Consider the following 16,296-nt stretch of genomic DNA (forward strand, 5'->3'; position numbering starts at 1 on the left):
GAAACGCTACACAGGGCAACAAAAGTCCAGCTAATAAGTCCCAATAAACAAAAAAGTTCTTCCATCCTTCTGGAGCTTCTCTTCAGCTGCTCTCAACCCCTTTCAGGGCTACCTGTGAGTCTTTCCCCCACTCCAATATAGAGCACTTTGCTCCCAGGTGGCTTCCCCTGGAGTACTGTTCTCAGCCCCTTTCTAGGCTCTGTTTTCTCTCTGCCTGCCAGCCTATAGTTCCACAACCCAGACTGATCTCCCTCAGCCCTTTTCTGAGGTCCAGGTGTCCCTTAACCTATCACCTGATCTCCTTAGTCCTGTCCCCTCAGCCTCAGAAGCAGCTAATAATTGTGGCCCAGAGAGGGGGGCTGGCCTATCGTCCCTTAAAGGGACCAGTCACTCTATTAAAGACAGCACTGAGGTACAAGCAAATTAGGTTAAATTAAATTAACTATTTAGAAAAACTGGACAAGCACAAGTCCATGGGGCCAGATGCACTGCATCCGAGGGTGCTAAATGAATTGGCAATCAGGCTAATGTAGTGCCCATCTTTAAAAAAGGGAAGAAGGAGGATCTGGGGAACTACAGGCCAGTCAGCCTCACCTCAGTCCCTGGAAAAATCATGGAGCAGATCCTCAAAGAATCAATTTTGAAGCACTTTGAGGAGATAAAAGTGATCAGGAACAGTCAGCAGCATGGATTCACCAAGGGCAAATCATGCATGATTAACCTAATTGCCTTCTATGATGAGATAACTGGCTCTATGGATGAGGGGAAAGCAGTGGATATGTTATTCCTTGACTTTAGCAAAGCTTTTCATATGGTCTTCCACAGTATTCATGACAGCAAGTTAAAGTATGGGTTGGATGAATGGACTATAAATTGGATAGAAAGCTAGCTAGATCATCAGGCTCAACAGGTAGTGATCAATGGCTCCATGTTTAGTTGGCAGCTGGTATCAAGCGAAGTGCTCCAAGAGTCAATCCTGGGGCCAGTTTTGTTCAATATCTTCATTAATGATCTGGAGGATGGCATGGATTGCATCCTCAGCAAGTTTTCAGATGACACTAAACTGGGTGGAGTGGTAGATACGCTGGAGGGTAGGGATAGGATACAGAGAGACCTAGAAAAATTAGAGGATTGGCCCAAAAGAAATCTGATGAGGTTCAACAAGGACAAGTGTAGAGTTCTGCACTTAGGACGGAAGAATCCCATGCACTGCTACAGACTAGGGACAGAGTCGCTAGGCAGCAGTTCTGCAGAAAAGGACCTAGGGGTTACAGTAGACAACAAGCTGGATATGAGTCAACAGTGTGCCCTTGTTGTCAAGAAGTTTAACGGCATTTTGGGCTATATAAAGAACACTGACAGCAGATCGAGGGATGTGATCATTCCCCTCTACTTGGCATTGGTGAGGCCTCATCTGGAGTACTGTGTCCAGTTTTGGGTTGCACACTACAAGAAGGATGTGTAAAAATTGGAAGGAGTCCAGCAGATAGCAATAAAAAGGATTAGAGGATTGGAGCACATGATTTATGAGGAGAGGCTGAGGAAACTGGGATTATTTAGTCTGCGGAAGAGAAGAATGAGGGGGGATTTGATAGCTGCTTTCAACTACCTGAAAGGGGGTCCCAAAGAGGATGGATCGAGACTGTTCTCAGTGGTAGCAGATGACAGAACAAAGAGTAATGGTCTCAAGTTGTAGTGGGGGAGGTTTAGGTTTGATATTAGGAAAAACTTTTTCACTAGGAGGGTGGTGAAGCTCTGGAATAGGTTACATAGGGAGGTGGTGGAATCTCCTTCCTTAGAAGTTTTTAAGGTCAGGCTTGACAAAGCCCTGGCTGGGATGATTTATTTGGAGATTAGGTCCTTCTTTGAGCAGGGAGTTGGACTAGATGATCTCCTGAGGTCGCTTCCAACCCTGATATTCTGTGATTCTATGATTCTAAGTGACTTGCTTTAGGGCACATAGTGCCAAGTACCAGAAGCTGGAAGAAAAAACTCTGTGGATGAGTAAGAGAGTACTGATGAGGTGCACTCACATACTATGGTGATGTGCACTCTAAGAAAGGTGCTGAGATGAGTTGTATGGCCCCTCTCACCTTCAGCAGCCACAGACAGTGGAGAGTTCCTGCCAAGTTTTGTGGCTCTGATGGTCATCTTTATATAAAAGGTCAGGACAAGTGACAGGAATGCTGTTCCATAATGCAATAAGAATAAATGAACCTAACTTAATGGAACTATCAAGATGTGTACATGCCATGGCTTATTGAGTAACCACATAATCTTATTAGTGTTACCCTTGTCTTTTCTTTCCCCATCCCCCATCTTTGTCTGTTTATATGTCTATTTTGTCTGTTGCTTATTGTATTGATATTGAAATGAGACTGTACACCCTTTGGAGTACTGACCATGTCTTTGTTTTGTGAGGCTCTGGAAAAATAAATAATCATTATTCAGCTTACAATAAAACCTGTAAAAGAGAATATTCTTATTAGGCAACTTCCTGTCTTAATTACTCCCAAAATGCACTGAGTACAATAGTGCTCTAGCTTTATTTGAAGATCACTTTCACCAAGGAACCAGTTTTGTCAGCGCCTGGGTAACAAACTTTCAGCAGTGCAGATACAAGAATAATTCAAAACATTTAAACTGAGAGTTTAACTAGCTGATGAATGAAAACATTTTTCTGACCTTTTGATTTCTTTTTCCTGTCCTCCAAAAGCAATAACTGTCCGAATTGCTGCCAGAACTTCTTCTGCAACAGCTCCTGCTTTTGCATATGCAGTTAGCTCTTTGTCAGTGAATGCAGAGAGTATCTGTATAAAAGGAAAATATTTTAATATTTGTTCGAAGAAAAATTGAATCAGCTTGAGCATGTTATTTATGTCTTTTCACCATAGTTTTCTCTTTCCAAAAATGCATTTTAATGCCGTTTATCAGAAAATAAGCCTTTTGCTTAAATACCATAGAATGGGCCAAACTGCTTATTATAAGAAATAAAGAATACATCAATAATATAAAAATTAAATTTTAGTGTTAGCGTCTATCAAAAACTGAGGCCTAGATTTTCTGCTTTCACTCAGAGCATAAGTGTATGTGTGGGTGGCTCATAGTGAACTGGTTATGGCTCCCTGTTTGATTCTCAGGGCAGATCTGCACCATTCTGATCCCAGGTAGTTTAGTAGTTTATGGCAGTTGGCTACAGTCTGTAAGGGGCCACACAGCAACTAGGAACATCTGGACTAGATTAGATGATTTATCAAGGTCCCTTCCAGTCCTACATCTATATGATTCTATTTTCCATATGTATCCAAAGATTGGGATTTTCACGAGCCAAAGGGATCAACGGACTCAACTCCCACTGAATTCAATGATAGTTAGGGACCTAACTTTGTTAGGCCCCTTTGAAAATCCCAGCAAAAAGCAATAACAAATCTGGGAAAAAAGTCTATTTCTGAGACTAAGGTTTGGACTAAAAGTTTTTGTACCTGTATAACCATTTTGGTAAAGTGTGTGAGTTTTTACCAATATAGTTACACTGATACAACCCCTACTGTGTACACAGTTATATCGTTGTAAGGGTGCCTTATAGTGGTATGGCTTCTTCCCTTTCCCATACAGGAATAAGCTATACCAATATAACCACTGTTACATCAGTAAAATTGTGTCCACACTAGGGACACGTTATCTATTGTATCACTTTAATTATGCCAGTATAGGTATAGTTCTGTAATTTAACTTCTGTGTGTAGACAAGTCTAAAGCTATGATTTTTTTTTAACAGCCCTAAGGAATTAAATGTACTATGACTCTTAGTGAGGAAATTAAGAGGCTCACTCACTTGAAACAGGACACTTTAGTGTAATTTTACATCTCAGAGAAAATTCACAGCTTTCACCCACCTTTGCCCAGAGAGCAGCTGAGAGTCCCAGGACAGGACTGACTGCCAGTATTACAAGGGTTAATTTCCATCCTCTTGTGAAACCAACTATAAATCCTGTGAGAAATGTAGCTAGTGCCTGAAGGAGCATTGCAATTTTGTCACCAATTCCTTCATTAATTTTGGACACATCACTAAAAAACAAATTGCATCCAAAGTGTTGAGGAAAGTGGAAAATACAAAAGCTTTTTTTATTGATGCAGTACACTTCGTCAATTCTGTCACATTTTCTAAAAGCTCTAAGTGCAGATTAATTTAGATACAACACACTTTGTATCCACACCTAACATAGGTCACAAATGTTTCATCCAACAGAAACACACATGGGAGGAGGCCAAGGAAGGAAACCCTGTAGACTCAGAATTATTATCTTAAACTTTACATGCAAATCTTGGAGGATTCACTTGAGGAACATGGACAACTGTGTGGAGGCACACACTGGCTGTAGGGTCCCTCAATTTCTCTTTCCAATCTTTGTCAACAGCTGCTTCCAGGACAGCTCTCCTGAGGAGAAAATATAATTCAACTAGACATTCCCCATGGAAAATGTAATGTAACCTTTTCCAAATGACCTCCAACAGGGTTAAAGGTCATCCTAGACTGCCCATGCTGGACCCAATCTATCCATTCCGTGTCATCTCCTACATGCATATATTGGACTCATTTGAAAGTTCTCTAGTGGGTCCCAGGAAAGACAGGATGGTTCCTTTCATGTGAGCAGAGGAAAGTGATTGGGAGTTAAGGTTGCGTGACCTTTTGCCAGAATTATTCAGCATCTTGTTAGCTCAGAGCCTCAATGTGCATGAAAACTGAACTATATTTTTCCTTCTTGGTAAGGATCCCTCAGGATAGGATTTAATTGCCCTGGCAGCATGAGAATGCTGGCATGGACACTGCTGTGACATCCCTGTTCTTTGGTAGAGTAAAGGAGTCCAGTCTGCAGGGCTCTCCATGTTGTACATTTCAACATGTAGATAGTAAATTCACTAGATTTTCATATAAGGATTTTGAAGATATTTTAATATAGCTCATACATATGTTTAATAAGGTAAAGAAACACTGTTGTGAAGGGAATATCACAACTGATAGTTAAAAATATACTTACTCTATAAGTCGAGTGTTCAGTTCCCCAACATCATTCACATCAAACCACCCAATTTCCTGTCGCATTATTGAGTGGAAAAAATGTTGTCTGATTTTCTTAATTTGCCGGCCAGCTGCCAGTGTCCAAAATGCAACTTGCATGTAGGCTGCAAATAGAACACCAGCTCCTAGTCCAGAATAATAGTATGCATACCTGAAAGGAACAAAATTGCAGAGATCATTTAAATTGGATTATTTTTCACCCCAAACAAGTCTTTTAGGTATAGATTTTAACTTCAGCACTTTACATACATAAGTAAACTAATATAGAATATTCTTTGGACACTATCTGAATTTTTTTCCTCTCTTCAGTGTTGCTAATATTTTTCAGTAGGTCCTTTTAGAACCATATTTCATATCTGTCCACCTAAATGTGTAACCTCCACAAGTTACCTGAAAACCTATACTTTTTTATCTAAGAACGGATAGCTCAGAGACTCCTGACATATGGGTAGAAAACTTACTTGGAGTATACTTTACTGTGGAAGTACTATACTGCTAATAATGAAGAAAGGTAAAGGGTGGAATTTGAAAATCTCATTCTGAACCTATTGAAGCAGCAAGGATAACGTAATTGAAATTATATTTCATGTTTGACTGTCATCATCCTTTCCTAGTTATACACAATTTCATTTACTCAGTGAGAGAACTTTAAAGTAATTTAGTTTTAAAATGAGTATGTATTCCCGAAGTTAAAAAAAAACAAAAAAAACAAACCCTCTTCTATACAGCTAATTCAGTTCAATCAACATGATCCTCCACACATACAAGACAAAAAAAAAAGATTAAATAAACCTTTGTTGCAGGTAGATGTCAATAAATTCCTTATGTGGAATTCCATTTTATTATGATAACACTGGTCTACAATTTTTGAGAAGTCGTCTGCTTCAGAGATAAAATGTGATATTTATTATGTATTTTGATGTGCTGAATTCAAATATGACAATTAAAACAACTGATTGGCTACTGTTTAAGATATTTAAGTTTTTACATTTTATGACTATGTATATTGTGTAAGATAGTAGAGTTTTAATCATAAATTGTAAACCTAGGTCTTTTCATGTGTTTATGGTTGCTTTACATGATAATATTTCACCTGTCCTGTTTATGTAACACTTTAAAAATCAGCAAAAGGATTATATAAATAAAATTTATTATGAAACAAAAGGCAAAAAACTATGATGTACATAGTTTAGTCCTATTCAGTGTCTACTCGTCGCTTCTTGGCTTGTCTCTTATATTCATTAAATGGAGCATCTCTTGTCACTGTCCAGCAATAGTCTGCAAGCACTGATGGGCTCCATTTGCCCTGATAGCGTTTCTCCATTGTTGCAATGTCCTGGTGAAATCACTCACTGTGCTGGTCGCTCACTGCTCCGCAGTTCGGTGGAAAAAAATCTAGATGAGAGTGCAAAAAATGTATCTTTAGTGACATGTTGCAACCAAAGCTTTTGTATGCCTTGAGGAGGTTTTCCACCAACAACCTGTAGTTGTTTGCCTTGTTGTTTCCGAGAAAATTTATTACCACTAACTGGTAGGCTTTCCATGCCATCTTTTCCTTGCCACGCAGTGCATGGTCAAATGCATCATCTCGAAGAAGTTCACAAATCTGAGGACCAACAAATACACCTTCCTTTATCTTAGCTTCACTTAACCTTGGAAATTTTCCACGGAGGTAGTTCAAAGCTGCTTGTGTTTTGTCAATGGCCTTAACAAAGTTTTTCATCAGAGCCAGCTTGATATGTAAGGGTGGTAACAAAATCTTCCTTGATTCAACAAGTAGTGGATGCTGAACACTTTTCCTCCCAGGCTCCAATGACTGTCAGAGTGGCCAATCTTTCTTGATGTAGTGGGAATCTCTTGCACGACTATCCCATTCGCAGAGAAAACAGCAGTACTTTGTGTATCCAGTCTTCAGACCAAGCAAGAGAGCAACAACCTTCAAATCGCCACAAAGCTGCCACTGATGTTGGTCATAGTTTATGCACCTCTGTCATAACTTAGTCCCAGATTTGGACCTTAGCGTCCAAAATATGGGGGTTAGCATGAAAACCTCCAAGCTTAGTTACCAGCTTGGACCTGGTACTGCTGCCACCACCCAAAAAATTAGAGTGTTTTGGGGCACTCTGGTCCCCCCAAAAACCTTCCCTGGGGACCCCAAGACCCAAATCGCTTGAGTCTCACAACAAAGGGAAATAAACCTTTTCCCTTCCCCCCCACCCCCCGGTGTTCCTGGAGAGATACACAGAAGCAACCTCCGTGAATCTAAACAGAGGGATTCCACCCTCCCCATTCCTAGCCTGGAGAACAGAATTACCGAGAGTTAATCTCTCTTTCCCCCTCACCCAGAGGGAATGCAAAGTCAGGCTAGTACACCTAACACACACAGGTTTTCCTCTGACTTCTTCCTCCCACCAATTCCTTGGTGAGTACAGACTCAATTTCCCTGAAGTCCCTCACTAAAGAAAAACTTCAACAGGTCTTAAAAGAAAGCTTTATATAAAAAAGAAAGAAAAATACATACAAATGGTCTCTCTGTATTAAGGTGACAAATACAGGGTCAATTGCTTAACAGATATATGAATAAACAGCCTTATTTAAAAAGAATACAATTTAAAGCACTCCAGCAACTATAGACATGTAAATACAAAACAAAAGCCCAACTTTGTACTCACAACTTGGAAACATAAGATTAGAAAGCAGGACATAGAAAAATCCTCCTCATAGCTGAGAGAGATTCAGGCAGACGACCAAGAACAAAAGACTCACACACAAAAAACCCTCCACCCAGAGTTGAAAAAATCCTGTTTCTTGATTGGTCCTCTGGTCAGGTGCTTTAGGTGAAAGAGACATTAACCCTTAGCTATCTGTTTATGACAACCTCAAAAGTTGTTTCATGTTGTCATAGGTTTCCTTCATATGGACTGCATGACCAACTGGAATTGTTGGCAAAACATTGCCATTATGCAGCAAAACAGCTTTAAGACTCGTCTTCGATGAATCAATGAACAGTCTCCACTCATCTGGATCGTGAACCATGTTGAGGGCTGCCATCACACCATCATGTTGTTGCAGGCTACAAGATCACCTTCCATGAAGAAGAAAGGGACAAGATCCTTTTGACGGTCACGGAACATCCATGACTTCTAGGAATAACATGATGCAATTCATATCATGTATGATGCAATACCAGCTTCAGATTGCATCATTCATTGTTTTGCCTAAAAAGCAAGTACTGTCCAAACCCAGTCATAGATTTATTCATAGATCCAGTCAAAGATGTATTTTAGTCATTTCTGGTTTAAATTGAGATCCCTTCCCTTTATAACTCACTTATCCTCCGCTATTCCCAAGTCAAGGGTCGTATATACTGACCCAATAGCATATCTTGAAACTAGAGCCAATCAACAATTTTAAGCATCATTTTCGTTCTCAGTGACCCAGAATTAGTAAAGTTTGACTACATTTATTTCAGAATCATTTTGGCTGTAGAGCAGTGTAATTTAAAGTTCAGCAAATTCCTCTAGCTCATATGTATATTCATAACATGTATTTTAATTTTAATTTTATTCAATACTATTCCATGTGCCATAGCCATAAAACAATAGGAAATTACAGCTAATCTTTCTTTGTGTGAGGCACATGCCAAATTTCATTTCCAGATTAGTACATTTACATAAAGATGAATAATTACAAAATAAAGATAAAAGTCATTTGGATCCTCCCACATCTATAGATATGTAAATTATGTGTACTGTTTCTTTAAAGCTGTAGCCGGAATTGGAAGCCAGACAGGACAGGGATTAGGAAAGTTGTAAGCAAAACCTCGGCAGTGAAGTACAAAAAGAAACAGAGTAGCTTTGATGATAATTCTGTTTTCCATATTCTAATAAAGTGCTTTGTCCCACTTTAGAAGAAAGTGACTATGATTTTTTTCCCACTGTTGCATGACACAACTCAATTTACTTTGAGATTTCATAATTTATGAAATTAATCATATCTAAACTGAACTATAAAAATAGGTTAATGGCTAACTTAAAGCTGAATGATTAGCTAAATGTTGACCTTCAATCACCTTAAACACTGTAAAATTATAATGAATCAGCTTGCAGTGTTGTTGTAGTTGGGTTGGTCACAGGATATTAAGACCTGAAGAAGAATTCTGTAATCTCAAAAGTTTATTTCTCTCACCAACAGAAGTTGGTCCAATAAAAGATATTACCTCATTCACCTTGTGTCTATATAAAGAATCTTTAAAATTCAACTGCAAGTATTATAGGATTTTTTTTATGACAATCCTTAACAAAGTGAATTCACTTATGTGTGAAATTCCTTATTGATCAAATTTATTTTAGTAGAATCATTGGTGAAAGTTAATTGCACATTGCACTGTGAATTAACTATTCAACAACAAATGTTCTGGGTGAAAGCTGGATTTTAGGTATAATTATTATTTGAGCAAGAAACATAATGTGTGCATTTTTAGAACCCAATTCCTGAATTCATCCATGTAATTTTTATGTTAATTTCTGTTCTTGTAAATTGTGTTTAATGTATAATAGGGACTAGAATTTAACATCATAATCTCTGATGATAAATTAGTTTCAGAGGCAAACCTAGGCATGTTGGTCATACAGTACATAGGTGAGGCCTGTGAAAGACAACGGAAGTAGGTAGGGCCACAATCCTCAGGGGAAAGGTTGACTCCTGTAAAGGAGGGAGAAAAGAGAAATTTTGGTTTTTGAAAGGGAAAGACAAGGGCAAGGGAAAATGGAAAGGGGAAAAAGAGAAGAAGGAGAACCCAAAGAGAGCAGAGGGAGGAGAAAGAAAAGAAAATGAGAGTTGGATGAAAAGACAGAAAGAATAAAAGATCATAGAAATATAGTAATTGCTACACTGACTCAAACCTGTGGTCCACCTATTTCCACATCCTATCTCTGACAGCAGGCAGTACCTGATGCTTCTGAGGAAGGTGCAAGAACCTTATAATGGACAATTATGGAATAAACTATGCATAGGAAAATATAATCTTACCACCCATAATTTAGTAGGTTTTTTTAATGAAGTATAGGATTCCTATACGATTTCCTTTATAAATCCTGAACTATAGGATTTTCAATCTCTACTTTATTTTTATTCTATCTTAACTTTAAATTGTCATGACCTGTCCCTTCCTGGGCACTCACCTTGTTCAACACTGTTGTCTCTGGGTCACTACTATAGCCCTTTCACCATTCCAATCTTCCACTTAGGACACTTGTCTGTAAATATCAGGCAATCCTGGCATCTTTTCCTAACTATTTAGAACTCTTCAGATCTCTTCAAACCCAACAACTAACTATGTGTCCAACTTCTGGGTTTAAAAGCATGCTAAACTTTTATTTAACCACATTAAACATAACATAAACCAAACAATCACTTTCAGTAACTGGTCTATTTCTTACTCCACTAAGGACAGCCTTATAAAAGCCATTATCTTATAAAAGCCCAACAGCACTTCTTTCCTGATGACAGCCTATCTCCCCAACTCAACTCTGTGATCCTGCTACCTCTTTCTTATTATTTAATTTCTATTTACTTCTCCATGCTTATCCAGCCTGTTTTAGGGGCAGTTACCAGGATGTGATTTATTATAATCACAAAAAAATGCACTAGTGATTCTTTTGGTTCATAATCTTCTAGAGTAAAAGAATGGGGAAAATTATTTGCCCAGAGAACTTTGTGGGCAACAAAATGACAGATGAAATTAAATGTTGATAAATGTAAAATAATGCACATTGGAAAACATAATCCCAACTATACATATAAAATGATGGGGTCTAAATTAGCTGTTACCACTCAAGAAAGATCTTGGAGTCATTGTAGATAGTTCTCTGAAAACAGCTACTCAATGTGCAGGGCAGTCAAAAAAGCTAACACAATGTTAGGAATAATTAAGAAAGGGATAGCTAATAAGACAGAAAATACCATATTGCCTCTATATAAATCCATGTTACACCCACATTTTGAATACTGTGTGCAGATGTGGTCACCCCATCTCAAAGAAGATATACTGGAATTGGAAAAGGCACAGAAAAGGGCAACAAAAATGATTAGGAACATGGAACTGCTTCCACATGAGGAGTAATTAGTAAAACTGGGACTTTTCAGCTTGGAAAAGAGACAGCTAAGGGAGGATATAATAGAGGTCTATAAAATCGAGACTGGTGTGGAGAAAGTAGGTAAGAAAGTATTATTTACTTCTTCTCATAACACAAGGACTAGGGGTCACCAAATGAAATTAATAGGCAGCAAGTTTAAAACAAACAAAAGGAAGTATTTCTTCACATAACACATAGTCAACCTGTGGAACTCTTTGCCAGATAATGTTGTGAAGGCCAAGACTACAACAGGGTTAAAAAAAGAACTCGATAAATTCATGGAGGAAAGTCCATCTATGGGTATTAGCCACGATGGGCAGGGCTGATGTCCCTAGCCTCTCTTTGCCAGAAGCTGGGAATGGGCAACAGGGGATGAATCACTTGCTGATTAACTGTTGCGTTCATTCCTTTTGGGGCACCTGGCATTGGCCACTGTTGGAAGATAGGATACTGGGCTAGATGGACCTCTGTTCTGACCCAGCATGGCTGTTCTTATGTTCTTATGTTTTTAGAACTATGATTGGCCCTGACCTATGTTTTTTGGTTCTCTGAGCTACAGTGATAGTTTGTACAGTGATAGCTTCTTTGCTAAAGCTTTATATAGACTTCACTGAAGTCAGTAGGTGTCTTTCTGTTGACTTCAATGGGCTTGGATCAGGGCCCCAGATGGTTTTAAAGAAACAAAGAGAAGTATAATGGTTAACTAGTAAGAACATTTTTCGGTTCATTCATGAGAGTTAGCACTTAGTCGGTTGTTACCCCTGTAGACAAGAATAGTTTTAGGGAATCTTTTCTACTGACAAATTAGCCCCATACAGTATCAATAAATAGCTAGGTACTACAGAGATTAGTACTCTATAAATATCTAAATTAAATATTGCAGGTAAACACTACACATTATGGATGCTATCTATTGAAAAGAAGTTTTCTACTCTGCAGTGTTGACTATATTGAATACTTCTAGCATTGACAACACCTTTGCTATCCCTTGGCATGTCTGTAACATGCTTGCATACTCATTTGACAAGCCTTATCTTATCTTTGTTTTTATATGGTATTTTATAAGAGTTTATAAATAGAAAATGTATATAAAATTTTTCTTTCACTGGGACAATGTCATTGGAATGGGCTGAGTCCCTACAACATCCTGAGCAGAGCACTGTGACCTTGATTTAACATCCAAACACTACCCCTTCCTGGAATTCAGCATTGTTGATCATTCAAAAACATATGCTTAAATTTCCTTTCTATGTTTGACTGTCTCCAGTGTTTCTGTCTAGTAACTCCTTTGTCCTACCTCCCTAGTAGGCCACAGTTAACAAGTTACATTTGCTGCAATGAGTCAGCAGCTTTATGTAGGAGTCTACCACAGGCATAAAAGGGTCTGAGAAAAAGAAGAGTTCTGCCACCTTATTATGGACATAAATAAGGAGGAACAGTCATGGAGGTGAAAAACTATGGTCTTCATCCATTATTTTAATTTTTTTACACCAGAAGATGAAGAATTATTTGAAAGCTGCTGTTTAATTGGCTGAACATGTGAAGCTTTACATTCAGTTAGATAGCATTTCTTTGCTAGCATGTTTGGATATAACACAATTAACTTTTGAATGATGCATCTGATCAATTGCAAACAGAATGTTCTAGGCATCAGTGGGCAGAATCCTATTGCCTCTGATGAAAACCAAAAGGGAGAAATTAGGGAGGCAGTTAGGGATCAGAGGGCATGCACAGAGTCCTTGGCATCAAGTTAGCAGAGCTAGCAACTTCAACTACCTATGTCATTGTCTATAAACTAGCTAAATCAAGGAACCTGTGCATGGCAGCTATGAACACATTCCAGTTTATAATAGCTCTCATTTTAGCTCCGTTAATCCTCCCAATCTGGGTGGCGGGGAGGAGGGACTTGCAGGGTGTTCCTGAAGTAGAAGGGGATGAGAGGGTGCTGGGAAAGGGAGGAGTGAGAATGGAGGAATGCAAGGAGCTCTAGGTGTGCCCAGTGTACTGGAGAGCACAAGTAACAAAGAGTGTAACCCTCTAGCTGTATGTAACACTTTGACTGACATGTATCTAACTCACTAGCTGTTTATTCCATAGATTTAAATATAAAATTACCTTTAGAGAAATAATGGTTTGACCAGAGACCTCTACCACTGCCTAAAAGAAAGGCAATCCTGAAGATAATTAACAATTACTAATTACCTGGTCATTTGTTCTTCAAGTTTCTGATAAGGATTAAAAGAAATATCCCCTTAAAGAAAAACATAAGAAGTTTTTGTTAAAAACGTGTACTAAAGCATGCTTTAATAACTTTGCTGTATAAACTCCTAATCCTTCAAGGTGCTGAGCAAATTCTGAGAAGAGCAAAGTACCCTAGGCCTCCGTTGACTTCAATGGGAATTCAGGATATATAACAAGTTGTATGATTAGGTTTTCAGGCCAAAAGTGCAGGCTTGTACCTATAATGCAACAATGGCAATTACAATATAAAGCTAAATTCTGCTGTCACTTACTCCAGAATTACACAAGTCTAGCTGATATCAGAATTTTGCCTATTATATTCATTCTAGAATGTACACTGACTTTATTAGTATTATCAATACATTGTATTTATACAGATCAAGAAGTACCTTTAATCACTTTACAAATATAGGTCCATATGCTGCCATTGGATTTATGAGTGTAGAACCTTCAGTCTATGTGAGAACATAGTGATGGTAGTTAAAGCTATTGTCTGATTTGTTAGGTGACTACGTTTTTATTCAACTAATTATTGTTAATTAAGGATATGAAAGAAGTATAGTTGCTAAAGCACACTGGTGAGAAGCAAGTGATCTGAATCATTCTCTTGGCTTCATCACTGATTTGCTTGGTGACCGTAGCTTAACATGACTTTACCTCACTTTCCCCATTTCCAATAGGGGGATAATATTATTTCTAACGCCTACCGGTAAGTGTTGTATAAGCCTTTATTAATTAACGTATGTCAAGCATGTTGAGATGCTTAGTGCAATGAAAAGCAAAAAAAATTACAATTATGATTGAAATTAGTTCTACTGCAGCCTTATTTATTATTATAATTATGAAATAAGCATTGCCAATGTGCTTACTTTGTTAAATTTAGATCTTAAACATCCTGAATTGTGCATGCGTACTTTACAGCACAAAATTCCAAATTAAAAAAGACTGTTACAAGACTTGTTTTCCACAATAACTAATTAAAAAGTGGAAAGCATCTATTGAGAAAGAGATATAATGGTCTGAAGCTCTGACATATACACAAGAATTGTAAATCTTTTAATCTTTTTCCCGGTATCATGAAACATTTCCTTTCATTCTGGGTATAGCATGTGGGATGAGGCTTGTGAGGAAAGCAAAGGAACATGTTTTGGAAAATAATCACCAATGAATGCACGAATTCATTAAGTACTCAAGAACACAAAATATAATATAGGCTTCAACATGGGTGTTTTGAGTGTGACTGAAGAAGTCTGCTACTGTACAACTTCAAACAAGATGCTAGAAGAGGAAAGGAACAAAGTTAGTGAGATATCATATGTCTCCTTCATATACTTACTCATGTTATTTTTAAACTGCATGGCCTCAGCACCGTAAAGCCTATCAGGAAATGAAATTACAACTGCACAAAGTCACTATTGTCACTGTTGTACCAGGGAAGCTCTAGCGGGCCAGCACAGGTTAAAAAATAAAAGTGGTTCTGGCTCAGGAAAGGCATGACCAGGTCTGCCAAAAAGCAAATTGATTCACTTCATCCCCTCAGCATCCTTCGTGGATGGGTTATAAAGTAATGTTTTATACTCCTCTAAATAGAAATCCCAAGGCAAGTCAGAAATAGTAACAGCTCAATATTAATATTCCCCAGGGTGCAGGTAGTGAAAGGATACATAATTTTACATCTCTCTGCATCAGAAATAGTGAAACCATGTAACGGTCTGGGGCATAGGTAGTCTGGCAAAGCAGTCATAGCTGGCTGGTTTCCATACATCAACAATGGCCACAAGACAGTAGTCAGTGAGTGGGGATCACTGTAAGCACCAGCGCCAAAGTCAATAGGCAAGAGTCAGGCTGGGTTGGAGACCAGAGATAGTACCAGGCTAGAATCAGGAGGCAAGAGTCAGAGTCAATAGAGACTGGAAGGTAGAAAGCAAGGTGTGGTCAGGAGTCACAACAGACTAGAAATTTGTGTGATTGCCTTAGGCCACACTCTAAGGTTAAATAGTGTGCTTGGCCAATCAGAGGTCTGCAGGGTACTGTCAGTCTGGATCCTTTGTGCAGTACTTCCTGCAGGGCCTAATCTGCCCAGTGCTCCCTGGTGTTGGCTTAGTATGTCCTCTCTGTCACAATGGGGGGCTGTCAGCAATCCCAAGGTCTAGTCCCACAAATCTTACAAGCCATCTCTTACACTTCAGTGTAACAACATCCAACCCTCTGTGCCTTAACTGTTTGCCTGGAAGGATAGTTCTAAACAAATGAGAGAGAGAACATAAGTCTTTGGAGAAGTTTAGGAAATTCTAAGTGCAGGTAAAGTCAGTAGTCTAGTCACCCCCTAGCAAAGGCTAGGTGAAATAAGTGACGGTTTCCAGAAAGATTGAAAAGGGATTCAAAGTAAATTGGTAAGATCTAACTGGGGCTAGCAGGAGGAGATTAGATATTTTTAGCTGAATTGTCTACAGGACTCTGATCAGAGCGAAAAGAGGACATAGAAGAGATCAGTGAAAAAAAACCAAAGGATCTGTCAAGTTTTCTCCCTTAGACCAATATAAAAGGCATTTTTCTGTTCTCATAAGAGGTACAATAATTATAGGAGAGAATGATCCTTTTCTTTTATTTCCTGAAAACCGTTCTCATTATGTGAATATGAACGGACTTCAGTCTTAGCACTTCGTATTTAAGTGCACTGAAGGTGTGTTCTCTGTAATCAATTCCATTTTGTTCCCGGGGGGAAAAAGCCCACATATTTAAACCAGAGTGCTTCTTTTTCTAACAAAGATATTAGGGACTAAGGTTTTCTTTGTCCCTAAAAAGGAAGGTGATAGGAGCCCATACCTGGAGAATTGAA

The 16,296-nt window shown here is 38.5% G+C and overlaps 1 protein-coding gene across 1 annotated transcript in view; it reads right to left on the reverse strand.

Moving 5' to 3' along the window:
* ABCB1 (ATP binding cassette subfamily B member 1) overlaps window positions 1-16,296 on the reverse strand; it is an 86,407-nt gene that overhangs the window by 61,128 nt on the left and 8,983 nt on the right. Inside the window, exons 5-8 of the mRNA XM_030550480.1 lie at window positions 13,419-13,467; window positions 5,039-5,230; window positions 3,896-4,067; window positions 2,686-2,810 (exon numbers count right to left, since the gene is read on the reverse strand). Coding sequence (XP_030406340.1) covers window positions 2,686-2,810; window positions 3,896-4,067; window positions 5,039-5,230; window positions 13,419-13,467 — 538 coding nt within the window. The remainder of the gene's footprint in view (window positions 1-2,685; window positions 2,811-3,895; window positions 4,068-5,038; window positions 5,231-13,418; window positions 13,468-16,296) is intronic.

This window comes from Gopherus evgoodei, chromosome 2, assembly GCF_007399415.2.
Source record: "Gopherus evgoodei ecotype Sinaloan lineage chromosome 2, rGopEvg1_v1.p, whole genome shotgun sequence".
Taxonomy (NCBI): domain Eukaryota; kingdom Metazoa; phylum Chordata; order Testudines; family Testudinidae; genus Gopherus; species Gopherus evgoodei.